The 17007-nt window shown below is 67.3% G+C and overlaps 1 protein-coding gene across 6 annotated transcripts in view; it reads right to left on the bottom strand.

The window, feature by feature from the left end:
- Positions 1–17007, bottom strand: part of CDC14A (cell division cycle 14A) — a 66994-nt gene that overhangs the window by 29298 nt on the left and 20689 nt on the right. For 5 of the 6 annotated variants that reach the window (XR_006742560.1, XM_036452686.2, XM_036452687.2 and 2 more), the window contains 6 exons: positions 15433–15512; positions 10745–10811; positions 10319–10381; positions 9837–9924; positions 5331–5561; positions 2327–2465 (listed from right to left, as the gene is read on the bottom strand). Coding sequence is in view for 5 of the 6 variants with exons in the window: in XM_036452686.2 (XP_036308579.1) it covers positions 2327–2465; positions 5331–5561; positions 9837–9924; positions 10319–10381; positions 10745–10811; positions 15433–15512 (668 nt within the window). In the remaining variant the exon portion in view is untranslated. The remainder of the gene's footprint in view (positions 1–2326; positions 2466–5330; positions 5562–9836; positions 9925–10318; positions 10382–10744; positions 10812–15432; positions 15513–17007) is intronic. The other variant, XM_045586841.1, reaches the window with a different exon arrangement.

Raw genomic sequence — 17007 nt, 5'->3', positions numbered from 1 at the left:
TTCCTCTCTGAAATCAATAAAAATATATAAAAGGAAAAGAAATTCTGCCCTAACTGGCTTGGCTCGCTGGTCCATGTTTCTCTCCCATCGATGTTTCCAGCTCTCTATCCCTCTTCCTTCCTCTCTGTAAAAAAATCAATGAAACTTTTTTTTTTGAATTTTTTTTAAAGCACATGTAGCTGGAAAAGGAAGGGATGATTTAGGACATCCCCCCGAAGAGTCATCTGGCTGCACCTCATCTCGGGGTAGCACCCCCCCGACCCCGGCCCTCCGGCCCTGCTCTCACCCCAAACACCCACTTCACCCCGAAACCAGGATCGCTATTTCGCCTCTAACCCCTTCCACACAGGGAACAAAACAAAAACCGTCCCGCGTCCCACAGTAACCGGCGTGAGACTTTAAGATCAATTCCTGATGCCACCATTGCCGAGAATTCTCCTCAGACCCGACCCGTGTTCCTGCTCCGCCGAGGGCTTCCGGACGGTGTGAGTGAACACCGAAAATCAAGGAGCCTTCCTGCAAACGGTGCCTGTCGCACCAGCTCCGTTTCAGACCGCGCGTGTGCCTGTGATTCTAACGGACACACAGACTGTCGAGCGTTATCCTAATCAGCCTCTAAGGGCTCAGGTCCTACTTGTTGCTATTTTAGGAACAGCAAGTTCTAGAACCTTTAACACAGATCATTTTAAAAACTTGGAACCCACTTTCCTTGGCCCAATGCCCGTGCCCCCCCCCCCCTCTCTCTCTCCCTCTCTCCCTCTCTCCCCCCCTCTCTCTCTCTTTCTCTCTCTCTCTCTCCCTCCCTCCCTCCCTCCCTCCCTCTCCCTCTCTCCTCTCTCTCTCTCTCTCTCTCTCTCTCTCTCTCTCGCACACGCACACTGAGCGTGCACAGCAGGAGTCCATCACGGTTAGGAGCTCCAGCTCCGGCGTGGACGGCTCCCACATTGTTCCCGTCGCTGTGCCTGCCGTTCCCTGAGATAAACAGCGCTGGCTGACCCGTCACTCCCATGTCACTCCGCTCTGGGTGACGTTCACCAGATGCTGCCAGCACCGCGCCGAGCAGGGCGGCCAGTGCGGAGACGCGGGAGCCCAGACTGACCACACACGGTCTGCGCGTCTGTGCAGAAGCCGGAGCCCCACGCCTGCCGATGGGCGCCCACTGGGTGCCCGCCCAGCCCTCTGCAGGGCATGCCGCGGCTCCCTGGCCCTCTCCCGGCGGATGGCCAGCAGACGGCCAGCAGACGGCCAGCAGGCCGACGGGCAGGCGGACGCCAGGCCTCTCTGCACGGACGACACTCGCCACTGAGCCCCACCGGCCAGGGTGCCTCGTCCCGCTCATGGCAGACGGCTGGTGGTTTCTGAAATGCTGAGGGGACGCCAGGAAGGGCGTGCCCGGCAGGTTAACTCTCTTCCTGGGGACCGGGGTTTGGCCGGAGCCAGTGCGTGCGTCTGGGCAGGAGGGGGCGCTATGACTGTTCTTCTGAGTGCGGCCCTCGGGCCTGGGAACGCTCAGACCAGCCACACGGCAGCCACCTCCTGTCCGTGAGCGGCACCTCACAGAGGCCCCCCGCCCCGCTGTGTGTGTGCACTGTGTATGTGTGTGTGTGCTCTGTGTGTGTGCGTGTGTGCTCTGTGTATGTGTGTGTGCTCTGTGCGTGTGCGTGTGTGCTGTGTGTATGTGTGTGTGCTCTGTGTGTGTGCGTGTGTGCTCTGTGTGTGTGCTCTGTGTGTGTGCGTGTGTGCGCACTTGCTGTGTGCGTGTGTGCTCTGTGTATGTGTGTGTGTGCTCTGTGTGTGTGCGTGTGTGCGCACGTGCTGTGTGCATGTGCTCTGTGTGTGCGTGTGTGCTGTGTGTGTGTGCACTGTGTATGTGTGTGCTCTGTGTGTGCGCGTGTGTGTGTGCGCGTGTGTGCTCTGTGTGTGCGCGTGTGTGCGCACGTGCTGTGTGCGTGTGGGCTGTGTGTATATGTGTGTGCTCTGTGTGTGTGCGTGTGTGCTCTGTGTGTGTGCGTGTGTGCTCTGTGCGTGTGTGCGCACGTGCTGTGTGCATGTGGGCTGTGTGTGTGTATGTGTTTTCCCGTTCTGCTCACAGACATGCGAACACAAGGAAAGAAGGAAAGCCATGCGCCAGGTGGGATGACAAACTCACACGGTGGCCGGGCCACCCAGGAAGCGACAGGGAGCTGGCAGGCGGCCGCGCCGTGCCCTCGCCGGGCCCCGGGGGCCGGCTCCCTCCGGCTGCAGCACTCGTCCCCAGCTGCCCGGCTGCCGCATCGGGGGAAGAGGCAGGGGCCGGGGGGACCCGCCCGTGGGGACACAGACTTACTCCTCCAGGAAGTGCTGCTGGGGCCCGATGATGGAGCCGGGCCGGCATATTCGGATCCAGGAGATGACCTCGGCGTGCGTGAACCGGTAGTGCTTCATGACGTAGCAGCCGATCAGCGTCCCCGTCCTGCCCAGCCCGGCTGCAAGAGAGGGACAGAGCCGATGCCAACCGCCCGGCACCTGCCCGGCGCTGCCCGTTCAAACTGCTACCGACCGTTCCACAGACAAGGAGGGCGCGTGGGGGCGGCCTGGGGCATCTGGAGCAGGGCCACCTCCTGACACCGAGGACCCGCCCGGCACCGACACGCTGGCCAGAGGGGCGTGTAGCCACGTCCTCAGACGTGAGCACCGGGAGACATCGGTCCTGGCCTCTCAGAGCTCTGACGGGGCCGCAGGTCGTGTGGACAGAGCACGGCCCGGTGGCCAGAGCAGGGCCAGCGCCCGGTCCGCGTCCAGAGCCCGTCTGTGGCCTCTGGGGGGACACGAGGGCCCCGCCCTCTCCCTGGGAGCGGAGTCTCCACCACACACAGCCCCCGAGAAAAAGGTGCAGAGAGTGTTCGGATCTCCGAGACTTCAAACAGCTGTAATTAACCTATAAAAAGAGCATCCTCTGTGCTCTTCCCAGGAGGAGCGCTCCGCTCGGTTCTAAGGAACCTGGGGGGGGGGGGGGCACGCCTGGCCGAGGAGGGCCGGCGCGCGGGGCGAGCAGCCGGACGCGGTCTGTCCACCGCCCGCCGCCACCCCCTCACGGGCCCCTCACAGAACAAGCACGTCAAACTCACGGCCCCCGGGCCAGGGCCTGGCTCACTTGGCCCGTGTCAGCCTTGGCGTGGGACACGCTGGCTCCAGAGCCTCAGCGATCGCAGGCCAGGACTGCGTGCCCGGCCCTTGTCCCAACCACTGTCTGTGCTGGAAGATTCCACCAGCCCCTCGCCCTCTCGGGGTCACCCAGAAGGCGAACAGGAACGCTGAGCGGTCCTAACAGGCCGCACCTTCCAGCACACGGGCTCCGGCCTGTCCACCGGGCGGGAGCCGGCTCCTGCCCGGGCATCGGGGTGTTTGTAACGTCATTCTCAGGCCACACGACAGCCCGCTCCGCTCGGTCAGACGGTTCCCTGACTCCTGCCTGGCCCTGCCCAGCGCCTTCGGGGGCCTCCCCGCCCGCCGGCCGGCCGGCCCCCACCCCGCCCGGGGCAGCCTGCAGCGGGAGGCGGGGCACGGCGTGCTCTCCCGGCGGCCGTGGCGTCGGTGGGACATGGAAGTCATGCTCCCACCGCCTCCTCGCTGTTCAGTTAAAACGCTCGAGGCGGCTCGGTTCCCAGAACGCCGAGCTGACTTAATTAGGGCGGATGTCAAAATAATTAACGGGCCACGGCAGACAATGCCGGGGGAGAGGAGCAGGGGCGGTGATTGCTCCGAGGGCGTGATCCCGGGAAAGGCTCCACGCGTGTGCACACGTGGCGGCAAGGGGAAGGCTGAGGCGGCTGTCATCACTGGCAGCGGCCGCCCCACGCAGACCGGCCTCCCCCGCAGACCGGCCTCCCCCCGCAGACCGGCCTCCCCCCCCCACCCCCCGCAGACCGGCCTCCCCCCGCAGACCGGCCTCCCCCACACCCCCCGCAGACCGGCCTCCCCCCGCAGACCGGCCTCCCCCACACCCCCCGCAGACCGGCCTCCCCCGCAGACCGGCCTCCCCCCCCACCCCCCGCAGACCGGCCTCCCCCCGCAGACCGGCCTCCCCCCGCAGACCGGCCTCCCCCGCAGACCGGCCTCCCCCCGCAGACCGGCCTCCCCCCGCAGACCGGCCTCCCCGCCTCCCCCAGCAGACCGGGCTCCCCCCGCAGACCGGCCTCCCCCCGCAGACCGGCCTCCCCCTGCAGACCGGCCTCCCCGCCTCCCCCAGCAGACCGGGCTCCCCCCGCAGACTGGCCGCCCCCTGCAGACCGGGCCTCCCCAGCACAGACCGGCCTCCCCCAGCAGACCGGCCTCCCCAGCACAGACTGGGCTCCCAGCACAGACCGGCCTCCCCCGGCAGACAGGGCTCCCCAGTGGGGGGGGTGCAGGAGGCAGCTGATCAATGTTTCTCTCTCATCGATGTTTCTAACTCTCCCTCTCCCTTCCTCTCTGTAAAATAATCAATAAAAAATATTTAAAAAATAAAAAGTGCCCGGCCAGCCTACAGACGCTGCCACACCACCCCCAGCACCGCCATCTGAGCCACGCTGCTCCCCGGAGGGGCTGTGCCAGCAGGCCGCGCCCCCTGTGCTCAGACGTAGCTCAGACATGGCGGCCGCGGGCCGGGGATGCGGGGGTCAGTGTGTGGGCCGCGGGCGGGCCCGGGGCCCGGGGTGCGGGGTGCGGGGTGTGGGGGTCAGTGTGCGGGCCGCGGGCGGGCCCGGGGTGCGGGGTGCGGGGTGTGGGGGTCAGTGTGCGGGCCGCGGGCGGGCCCGGGGCGCGGGGTGTGGGCCCGGGGTGCGGGGTGCGGGGTGTGGGCCGCGGGCGGGCCCGGGGTGCGGGGTGCGGGGTGTGGGGGTCAGTGTGCGGGCCGTGGGCGGGCCCGGGGCCCGGGGCGCGGGGTGCGGGGTGTGGGGGTCAGTGTGCGGGCCGCGGGCGGGCCCGGGGCGCGGGGTGTGGGCCCGGGGTGCGGGGTTCAGTGTGCGGGCCGCGGGCGGGCCCGGGGCGCGGGGTGCGGGGTGTGGGGGTCAGTGTGCGGGCCGCGGGCGGGCCCGGGGCGCGGGGTGTGGGCCCGGGGTGCGGGGTTCAGTGTGCGGGCCGCGGGCGGGCCCGGGGCGCGGGGTGCGGGGTGTGGGGTTCAGTGTGCGGGCCGCGGGCGGGCCCGGGGTGCAGGGTGCGGGGTGTGGGGGTCAGTGTGCGGGCCGCGGGCGGGCCCGGGGTGCGGGGTGCGGGGTGTGGGGGTCAGTGTGCAGGCCGCGGGCGGGCCCAGGGCGCGGGGCCCGGGGTGCGGGGGTCAGTGTGCGGGCCGCGGGCGGGCAGGGGCAGCGCACCTTTGCAGTGCACGGCGATGGCGCCCTCGGTGCTCTCGCAGATGCTCAGGAAGCGGCGCAGGATGCTGTCGCTGGGCGTGCTGCCGTCGGTGAAGAACAGGTCGTAGTGCTCGAAGCCGGCGTCGGTGAAGCGCCGGGCCTCGTAGATCTTCTTGTTCAGCCTCACCACGGCCGTCACGTTGTGCTTCTTGAAGTAGGGGAAGTAGGCCTCCGGGGCGTGGAGGGGGTACCCTGGGGGAGCGGGCTGTCAGCAGGGCGGGGAGGACACCCTCCCGGGTTCTCCCGGCCCCCGCTCCCCGGGCGGGGACTCCCCACAGCATTCCCGCCAGCCGCCTGGGCTCCTGTGTCCGAGGTGGGCCTCCCGCCTGCTCCCTCCCCCGCCCGGAGCCCAGGTCACCCCCCCGGGGGGGGGCAGGCAGGGCTGAGAGGCCGACACACAACTTCCACTCCGGAGCGAAGAGGGGAGAGAGTGTACTTTCCGTCTCCCTGGGGGAGGGACGGACACGGGCGCCGAGAGCCACCCTCCCCACCGGGGGCGTCACTGGGCTCCGGGCCGGGTCACCGTTCTCCCGACAACGGGGCACGGGGCCCGGACAGCGATGGGGGCGCGGAGTCCTGCCGACGATGGGGATCGCAGCTCGGGGCGCCGAGCACTCTGCACCAGGCACTCAGCGACCTGCCTCACTGACCCCGGGGGCCGGCCGGCTGGGGCCCCGGGGGGCCCTGCCCTGCCCTGCACACGCGGGCAGAGAGCGGGCAGAGGGCGGCAGAGGCTGCGCCCTGGAGCCAGGCTCCGGGCTGCGCGGGGGCTGGTTTCGGGTCAGAACCAGCCCGAGGCTAATGGTTGGGCCTCCACTTCCTAGAGTTGGTGAGGAGGTTTCTTAGATCCCCAGTGTTCCCAGCGAGTCATAACCAAAGCCAGGGCACGGTCCTAGGACTGGGGGGGTGCTGTTTGGGGTGCTGTCAGTGCGCCAGGCCTGGGCTGCCCTTCTCCGGCCGGCCGCCAGGTGGCGCGCTGGCACCGGTGAAGCACAGGCAGGCCCTGGTGCTCCCCGGACCAGGCAGCACTTGAGGGCGGGCGGAGAGAGATTTGAAAATGCATCTCTTCCCTCCTCGAAAGTCAGGAACCTGAAGACAGCAGGGTCGGGTGACGAGGCCCCCCAGGCATTATTAAAAGTAAAAAAGCTGCAAAATGGGCAAATGAAGTCAATAGTAGGCTCATTCGTGATACACATGGAACCTGCATCTCTGCTCCTAATAAGCACCTGTCGTGTGCGGAGCACAGGCCACAGTCTCTAACCCTCACTGCGCGCCTGCAGTGCGCCTGCTCCCCCTTCAGTGCAGGGGACCTGCTCCGGGGTGAGGAGGAGGGGGACCCACTCAGTGAGGAGGAGGGGGACCCGCTCAGTGAGGAGGAGGGGGACCGGCTCAGTGAGGAGGAGGGGGACCGGCTCAGTGAGGAGGAGGGGGACCCACTCAGTGAGGAGGAGGGGGACCCGCTCAGTGAGGAGGAGGGGGACCCGCTCAGTGAGGAGGAGGGGGACCCGCTCAGTGAGGAGGAGGGGGACCGGCTCAGTGAGGAGGAGGGGACCGGCTCCGGGGTGAGGAGGAGGGGGACCGGCTCAGTGAGGAGGAGGGGGACCGGCTCAGTGAGGAGGAGGGGGACCCGCTCAGTGAGGAGGAGGGGGACCGGCTCAGTGAGGAGGAGGGGGACCGGCTCAGTGAGGAGGAGGGGGACCCCCTCAGTGAGGAGGAGGGGGACCCACTCAGTGAGGAGGAGGGGGACCGGCTCAGTGAGGAGGAGGGGGACCCCCTCAGTGAGGAGGAGGGGGACCGGCTCAGTGAGGAGGAGGGGGACCGGCTCAGTGAGGAGGAGGGGGACCGGCTCAGTGAGGAGGAGGGGGACCCGCTCAGTGAGGAGGAGGGGGACCCACTCAGTGAGGAGGAGGGGGGCCGGCTCAGGGAGGAGGAGGGGGACCCCCTCAGTGAGGAGGAGGGGGACCCGCTCAGTGAGGAGGAGGGGGACCCCCTCAGTGAGGAGGAGGGGGACCCACTCAGTGAGGAGGAGGGGGACCGGCTCAGTGAGGAGGAGGGGGACCCGCTCCGGGGGGAGGAGGAGGGGGACCGGCTCAGTGAGGAGGAGGGGGACCGGCTCAGTGAGGAGGAGGGGGACTGGCTCAGTGAGGAGGAGGGGGACCGGCTCAGTGAGGAGGAGGGGGACCGGCTCAGTGAGGAGGAGGGGGACCGGCTCAGTGAGGAGGAGGGGGACCGGCTCCAGGGGGAGGAAGAGGGGGACCGGCTCAGTGAGGAGGAGGGGGACCGGCTCCAGGGGGAGGAGGAGGGGGACCGGCTCAGTGAGGAGGAGGGGGACCGGCTCAGTGAGGAGGAGGGGGACCGGCTCCAGGGGGAGGAAGAGGGGGACCGGCTCAGTGAGGAGGAGGGGGACCGGCTCCGGGGTGAGGAGGAGGGGGACCCGCTCAGTGAGGAGGAGGGGGGACCGGCTCAGTGAGGAGGAGGGGGACCGGCTCAGTGAGGAGGAGGGGGACCGGCTCAGTGAGGAGGAGGGGGACCCGATCAGTGAGGAGGAGGGGGACCGGCTCAGTGAGGAGGAGGGGGACCGGCTCCGGGGTGAGGAGGAGGGAGACCCGCTCAGTGAGGAGGAGGGGGACCGGCTCAGTGAGGAGGAGGGGGACCGGCTCCGGGGTGAGGAGGAGGGGGACCGGCTCAGTGAGGAGGAGGGGGACCGGCTCAGTGAGGAGGAGGGAGACCCGCTCAGTGAGGAGGAGGGGGACCGGCTCAGTGAGGAGGAGGGGGACCCCCTCAGTGAGGAGGAGGGGGACCGGGTCAGTGAGGAGGAGGGGGACCCCCTCAGTGAGGAGGAGGGGGACCGGCTCAGTGAGGAGGAGGGGGACCGGCTCAGTGAGGAGGAGGGGGACCCCCTCAGTGAGGAGGAGGGGGACCCACTCAGTGAGGAGGAGGGGGACCCACTCAGTGAGGAGGAGGGGGACCGGCTCAGTGAGGAGGAGGGGGACCGGCTCTGGGGTGAGGAGGAGGGGGACCGGCTCAGTGAGGAGGAGGGGGACCGGCTCAGTGAGGAGGAGGGAGACCCGCTCAGTGAGGAGGAGGGGGACCGGCTCAGTGAGGAGGAGGGGGACCGGCTCAGTGAGGAGGAGGGGGACCCCCTCAGTGAGGAGGAGGGGGACCCACTCAGTGAGGAGGAGGGGGACCGGCTCAGTGAGGAGGAGGGGGACCCCCTCAGTGAGGAGGAGGGGGACCGGCTCAGTGAGGAGGAGGGGGACCGGCTCAGTGAGGAGGAGGGGGACCGGCTCAGTGAGGAGGAGGAGGACCCCCTCAGTGAGGAGGAGGGGGACCCACTCAGTGAGGAGGAGGGGGACCGGCTCAGTGAGGAGGAGGGGGACCCCCTCAGTGAGGAGGAGGGGGACCCGCTCAGTGAGGAGGAGAGGGACCGGCTCCGGGGTGAGGAGGAGGGGGACCCGCTCAGTGAGGAGGAGGGGGACCCGCTCAGTGAGGAGGAGGGGGACCGGCTCAGTGAGGAGGAGGGGGACCGGCTCAGTGAGGAGGAGGGGGACCGGCTCAGTGAGGAGGAGGGGGACCGGCTCAGTGAGGAGGAGGGGGACCGGCTCAGTGAGGAGGAGGGGGACCCCCTCAGTGAGGAGGAGGGGGACCCCCTCAGTGAGGAGGAGGGGGACCCACTCAGTGAGGAGGAGGGGGACCCACTCAGTGAGGAGGAGGGGGACCGGCTCAGTGAGGAGGAGGGGGACCGGCTCCGGGGTGAGGAGGAGAGGGACCGGCTCAGTGAGGAGGAGGGGGACCCGCTCAGTGAGGAGGAGGGGGACCGGCTCAGTGAGGAGGAGGGGGACCCGCTCAGTGAGGAGGAGGGGGACCGGCTCAGTGAGGAGGAGGGGGACCGGCTCAGTGAGGAGGAGGGGGACCGGCTCAGTGAGGAGGAGGGGGACCCGCTCAGTGAGGAGGAGGGGGACCCGCTCCGGGGTGAGGAGGAGGGGGACCGGCTCAGTGAGGAGGAGGGGGACCCGCTCAGTGAGGAGGAGGGGGACCGGCTCAGTGAGGAGGAGGGGGACCCGCTCCGGGGTGAGGAGGAGGGGGACCGGCTCAGTGAGGAGGAGGGGGACCGGCTCAGTGAGGAGGAGGGGGACCGGCTCAGTGAGGAGGAGGGGGACCGGCTCAGTGAGGAGGAGGGGGACCGGGTCAGTGAGGAGGAGGGGGACCGGCTCCGGGGTGAGGAGGAGGGGGACCGGCTCAGTGAGGAGGAGGGGGACCCGCTCAGTGAGGAGGAGGGGGACCCGCTCCGGGGGGAGGAGCTCACACACCCCACGGGGTGCACCCACCCCATCTGCCGGCCCCCGCACCCGCTCTCTCCTTAAAGGGGCAGCTGACTCCGGAGAGCGGGACTCCCTGCCTCCGCTGTCTCTCTCTCTCTGCTTTCGTTCTTTTTAAAACACACGCTGGCGCCAAAGGAAAACCCACCATTTTCAATCTTGCTTTTGGGGTGTGGTCCACTGAATGCCAAGAACTTCCCGGGGACGATCCAGTTGAAGTCCCCGTTCTCCACGCGCTGGCAGGGTTTTGTGAGGGAAAGAGAAAAAGGAAAATGACGCACCCCAGGCCCCCGTCCCGCTTGGTTTTTAAAAGAACCCCGATTTTCAGATAAACGGAACCGACAATGGCGCTGCCAAACGGCGACCGTTTTTCTCAGGACGGGGCCACGTGATGATGGACGAGCGCAGAGATCGGCCTTTCCCGAGACTGCAGCGGCGAGGGGACCCTGGCCACCGGGACCCCGGACGCCGTCCCCCGCCGGCCGCCCGCGGGCCCTGTTCACCCCCCACCCGCCCCCACCCCGCCATCACCGCCCGAACCCGGACGCCGTCCCCCGCCGGCCGCCCGCGGGCCCTGTCACCCCCCCACCCGCCCCCACCCCGCCATCACGGCCCGAACCCGGGGCCCACCTCATAGTGCTCATACTCGTCCACGTCGAACGTCTCGAAGTCGAAGAATCCGTGTTGCAATCCCTGGGAGCAGAAGGGAGTCAGTTTCCCATTGAGCTGGGGCGGCACCTGCCAGCCCGGGTGCCCTCGCCACCCGCCCCGCGCCCACGCCCCCCGCGCCCACGCCGCCCGGTGCCCACGCCCTCAGAGCCCACGCCGCCCGGTGCCCACGCCCCCCGTGCCCACGCCCCCCGTGCCCACGCCCCCGTGCCCACGCCCCGGTGCCCACGCTCCCCGCGCCCACGCCCCCGTGCCCACGCCGCCCGGTGCCCACGCCGCCCGGTGCCCACGCCCCCGTGCCCACGCCGCCCGGTGCCCACGCCCCCGTGCCCACGCCGCCCGGTGCCCATGCAGAAAGGACCGTGTGGCTGGCCGCAGAGCGCGTACCTTTCTGATTCCCTGCAGGCAGTCGAGGATGGTGAGGTTGTACGTGCAGTTTCCGAAGGAAGCGTCCCTGTGGACACGGACAAGCCGGTGAGCCCGAGCCCACGTCCGTCTGTGCCGAGAGCCCAGCCCCCGGGCCCGGGTGGCGGGTCCCAGCGGCCGGCGTGGTCAGCGCGAGGGGCCCACCGGGTGCGACTCCTGGGGGCCTCACTCCACGGCCGCACCCCAGGGGGCGGGGGGCCCAGCCCGAGGCTCCGGGTCGGACTCAAACCCCAGCCCTGCTGGGCCTGGGCCGGGGACGCCGCCCCGTCGCCTCCGAGTCCCGCTGAGACGCAGGCCGGGAGCAGCAGCCGCGCCCGCAGGACCGGGACGCGGTGGGTGACAGAGCCCGAAGCCCTCCCCGGGGCGGGCGCACGGAGGCATCGCGGTGCCGTCACTGCTGCCGCGTCACTGACAGCCGCACAGGACTGGGCTGTTGTTTCTATAACATTGTTACTGATGTCAGAGGGGAAGGGAGGGAGGGAAACATCAGTGATGAGAGTGTCGTGGACCGGCTGCCTCCTGCACACCCCCACTGCGGATCAAGCCCACAACCGGGGCCTGTGCCCTGACTGGGAATCGAACCCTGACCTCCCGGCTCATAGTTCGACGCTCAGCCCCTGAGCCAGCCAGGCGGGCTGCACTTTTTGTGAAGAAAGACACTGACCGTGGAGAGAGGGGCGAGCACCGAGGGAGGCAGGAGGTGGGGGGGAGGGAGCTGGGGAGGGAGCAGCTATTTTCCCGGGTGGAATGCCAGTCCCCCTCCCCCAGGCCGACCCCCCAAAACCATGGGAAACGGCGGCCAGGCCTCTGAGGGGCGTCCTCTCGGGAGGGGACAGGCCGCACGGAACACCGCACGCTTCATCCTTTATTTACGTTCCGGGGCCCGAGCAGGCTGCTCGCTCTCCGCAACCCAAGACGCCAGCTCAGGTTCGGCCGGAGCAGGAGCTGGCCCCGCCCGCGGGCTCCCAGGTCCGGGGGCACCCGACCCCGAGGCCCGTCCCCGCCAGCCCCCCGCCCGGCCCCCGCTGACCGCGGACCGGCTCCAGCCAGCCAGCCCCCCGCTGACCGCAGACCGGCCCCGCCCGGCCCCCCGCTGACCGCGGACCGGCCCCGCCCGGCCCCTGCTGACCGCGGACCGGCTCCAACCAGCCAGCCCCCGCTGACCGCGGACCGGCCCCGCCCGGCCCCCGCTGACCGCGGACCGGCTCCAGCCAGCCAGCCCCCAGCTGACCGCGGACCGGCCCCGCCCGGCCCCCTGCTGACCGCGGACCGGCCCCGCCCGGCCCCCGCTGACCGCGGACCGGCTCCAGCCGGCCAGCCCCCCGCTGACCGCGGACCGGCTCCAGCCAGCCAGCCCCCGCTGACCGCGGACCGGCCCCGCCCGGCCCCCACTGACCGCGGACCGGCTCCAGCCAGCCAGCCCCCTCTGACCGCGGACCGGCCCCGCCCGGCCCCCGCTGACCGCGGACCGGCCCTGCCCGGCCCCCGCTGACCGCGGACCGGCTCCGGCAGGAGGCAGCCCATCCATGATTCTCCCTCATCACTGGTGCTTCTGGCTCTCCCTCTCCCTTCCTCTCTGAGATCAATACACATATTTTTTTTAAGTTAAACACACAGATCTATTGTGTGATGGCGGCTCCCGTCTGCTTTGCGTGAGAAGGAAGGGGAGGCAGCCTGTGCCCCGTGCTGAGCAGCTGACTGGGCCCTGCAGGCTCTGACCTGCCCGGCACAGTCACTGCTGCGGCCACGGGGAGACTCGCTCAGCAACAGAGAGGTCACGGGGTCACCCACCACGACACTCCCTCCCAACGCACACAGGCCCCCCCAGGCGCGGCGGGGGCCTTGCTGGTGAATGCACCGCCTGTTTGCATTGGGAGGGAGTGTTGTGGGGTCGTCTCCTGGAGACCAAATCTGCTGTCCCCCCACGGACATGAGCCGTCTGCTGCCAGGCTCCGGGGGGCTGGACACACACACACACACACACACACCAGGCTCCGGGGGGCTGGACACACACACACACACATACACACACACACACACACCAGGCTCTGGGGGGCTGGACACACACACACACACACACACACCAGGCTCCGGGGGGCTGGACACACACACACACACACATACACACACACACACACCAGGCTCTGGGGGGCTGGACACACACACACACACATACACACACACACACACCAGGCTCTGGGGGGCTGGACACACACACACACACACACACACACCAGGCTCCGGGGGGCTGGACACACACACACACACATACACACACACACACACCAGGCTCTGGGGGGCTGGACACACACACACACACATACACACACACACACACCAGGCTCTGGGGGGCTGGACACACACACACACACACACCAGGCTCCGGGGGGCTGGACACACACACACACACATACACACACACACACACCAGGCTCTGGGGGGCTGGACACACACACACACACACACCAGGCTCCGGGGGGCTGGACACACACACACACACACACACACACACCAGGCTCCGGGGGGCTGGACACACACACACACACTCCAGGCTCCGGGGGGCTGGACACACACGCACACACACACACACACACACACTCCAGGCTCCGGGGGGCTGGACACACACACACACACACACACACACACCAGGCTCCGGGGGGCTGGACACACACACACACACACACACACACACCAGGCTCCGGGGGGCTGGACACACGCACACACACACCAGGCTCCGGGGGCCGGGGAGGACACACACACACACACACACACACACGCGCACACACCAGGCTCCGGGGGCCGGGGAGGACACACACACACGCACACACACACACACACACACACACCAGGCTCCGGGGGGCTGGACACACACACACACACACACACACACACACACACCAGGCTCCGGGGGCCGGGGAGGACACACACACACGCACACACACACACACACACACACGCACAAGCACACCAGGCTCCGGAGGGCCGGGGAGGACACACACACACACACACACACACACGCGCACACAGTTGGAGGCCAGCAGCTCGCTCTAAGCCTCTGGGGGGCGCTCCTCGCGTGCGGGGCGGGAACAGCACCCTGGGTGCTTAGAGCAGACGGTCACGGAGATGGGGCGGGGGGGAGGGAAGGGGGAGATCGGGATGCATCTTATTCAACAATTCTAGTTCTCAGGAGACAGGTTCCTCAGCACGGTGGCCGGCAAACGGCGGCTCGCGAGCCGCAGGCGGCTCTGGCCCCTGGAGTGCGGCTCTCCCACAGAACACACGGCCCGGGCGCGTCTACTTGAACAAGTGGCGTCAGGAGAAGTTTAAGTTTAAAAAGCTCGGCTCTCCACAGGAATGTCCGTCGTCGTGCTGCTGGTATGTGGCTCCATGGACGATGAGTCTGCCGACCGCAGCCCCAGACGTGTGCTGACAGATAATCCTGCCTCAGCACCTGTCGCCGTTCCCGCCCTCCGTGGTAACGTGCTCAGGCTCTGCGTTTCCCGGGGCTCCTTCCTCTCCCTGCTGTGCCCCCCGATTCCCCCAGAAGGTCAAGTACAGCGGGTGCCGTCTTCCCCGCGGCCCCCTCCAGTGGCCTGAGACACAGGGTCGAACCCCTCGAACCCTAGGCATTTTCTCTTCACGAATTCGTTGAAGTGACGGCTGCGAACATGTCTAAGCGTGAGCCCCGGAGACCTTCGCTGCGGTCATGTGACCTCAGAAACCGTCAGCGGCCGTCCTAGGCTGGCAGGTTTGCACACACAGCTGAGCACACGCTCGGGATCATTCACAACCAGGGAGGACCTCTGAGGGGGCTCTGATGTGTGCCCCTCCTGCTGTCCACACAAGCTCAAGTTCACTCCAAGTTTCTAAAAGATTTTCTTTGGCCCTAACCGGTGTGGCTCAGTGGATAGAGCGTCGGCCCTCGGACTGAAGGGTCCCAGGTTCGATTCCGGCCAAGGGCATGTACCTTGGTTGTGGGCACATCCCCAGTAGGGGGTGTGCAAGAGGCAGCCAAGCAACGAGTCTCTCTCATTACTGATGCCTCTCTCTCTCTCTCCCTCTTCTTCCTCCCTGAAATCAATAAAATTCTATTTAAAAATAAATAAATAAATAAGGGTAAAAAGATCTTTCTGTGATGCTTACAAACTGCTCCCTCCCAGCACTGCCAGGGAGAGACCCGTCCTGGCTGAAGCCACATGTGTGGCCGGCGGTGAGCCGGGCCACTGAGCGTGTGCTTCAGGAAGATGCTGATTCTACCCGCCCAGCCGCCAGCACGGGGTCAGAGGGCAGCCATCGCCCGTGAAAGGGGAGAATGAATGGGTGGATCAATGAGCTCGGTTACTGAGCGCTCACGAGTCTTGGTACGGCTCTGAGCTCCTGGATCGGGCACCCCTCGCACTCAAGCAGCCAGGATATAGAAATGATCCCGGGGGAAATTAATCCCTAAAAGGAGAAAGCTGTTCTATCTCACTAGATTGGGGGGAAGGGGGAGAGGAAACTGGACAAAAAGGAAATAATAGAAACCACCTCGAGTTTCACTCCACGTAACATCCTGGTCACGGTTTTGAGACCATTGGAACCAATAACCCACGGACATGCCAGCCGCCCAGCCCGCGCCCGCCCCCCGCCCGCGCCCCCCGCAGCCGTACCTGAATGGAAGGTAGGGGGGGTTGGAGCCGGACAGGAGCGCCCTGTAGGCCTCTTCCGGAGTCTTCTTCAGGTAGATGACCTGCGGCAGACAGACAGCGGGTTCAGATGGCGCCAGGCCGCCCGGAGCGGGATGCTCGCCCGTGGGCACCCCTCCCGCTGAGGGGCAGGGGGCAGGTGATCGCGACGGGGCTGCCCGCCTGTCCTGCCAGCCCTGGCGGAAGGGAGGCTGAGAGCCTGGGCACCGAGGGCAGACCCTGAGCTGCCTGGGCCGTGCTAAAGGCACGAACAGCCAGCTGGTGTGGCTCAGTGGTGAGCGTCGGCCTAGGAACCAGGAGGTCAGGGTTTGATTCCCGATCGGGACACAGGCCCGGGTTGTGGGCTCCATCCCCAACAGGGGGTATGCAGGAGGCAGCCCATCCACTGAAGTTTCTCTCCCTCTCCCTTTCCCTTCCTCTCTGAACTCAATAAAAACATATATTCTCACACACACACACACACACACACACACACACACGTCATGGGTGGGTCCAAGCGGGGGCAGACGCACTGTGTGTTGCTGACGGTACTGTGCTCCCCGCAGACCCCTGGCCCCGGCCCTCTCGGGAGACCCGCCTCAGGGCGATGGCGCTGGATCAGACCGTGGAGCTCCCTGGGCAGAGCCAGCCCAGGGCCCCGGGGCCGGAGGCGGCCGCCCGGGAGCCGCCCTCCCCGCACGGCTCAGCAGCATGACCCGCTCCCGCGGGAACGTGAGCCGGGCTTTATTTTTATCCCGGCGCTCAATTATTCATCAGCGCAAAGCGACACCGCGAGGCCTCGCCATCCCAGGAAGGCTCCGTAGGGGCAGGCGAGGGCAATGCCCTGGGCGCCTGCCGGGGGGGTGGGGAGAGGCGGGGCGCCCGCAGAGGGCGCTGCGGAGGGCACCCTCCTGGGCCGTTAGAGCACCAGGTGCCCTGTTTCAGGAGAAAATGTGTCATGGCTCTCATGTGTCACGGCCCTGCCTCTGGGGAAAGGGAAGGGAGCCCTGGCCGGGTGCTCGGCTGGTTGGAGCTTCAGCCCGAGGTTGCAGGTTCGATTCCCGGTCAGCACTCATCCTGGTTGTGGGCTCAGTCCCCGAGGGGCACGTGTGGGAGGCAACCGATTGATGGTTCTCTCTCTGCCCCCCCCTTTCCCCGCCCCTTCTTCTGTCTCTAAAAGTAATTTTTTAAAAACATATCCTCAGTGAAGATTTAAAAATATGAAATAATTCTTTAAAATATGAAATAATTCTCCAGGTGGCAGGCGCTGTTCCCGGAAAGTGACTGATTTGGCTCCTTAATCCCCACGACCGCCCCGAAGCAGGGAGGAGATGAACGTGAGTCCCCAAACACCTCTCCTCCGTTTCACCCGTGTCCGTGGGCCTCTGGTACCAGCCACACGGTACCAGCCACACGGTACCAGCCACACGGTACCAGCCACACAGTGCATCCCACACGGTACCAGCCACACGGTACCAGCCACACGGTACCAGCCACACAGTGCATCCCACACGGTACCAGCCACACGGTGCCAGCCACATGGTACCAGCCACACGGTAC

The sequence above is a fragment of the Pipistrellus kuhlii genome, unplaced genomic scaffold (assembly GCF_014108245.1).
Source record: "Pipistrellus kuhlii isolate mPipKuh1 unplaced genomic scaffold, mPipKuh1.p scaffold_m20_p_24, whole genome shotgun sequence".
Lineage (NCBI taxonomy): Eukaryota > Metazoa > Chordata > Mammalia > Chiroptera > Vespertilionidae > Pipistrellus > Pipistrellus kuhlii.
Note: the sequence above shows the minus strand (reverse complement) of the source record. Positions and strands in the feature narration are given on the sequence as shown.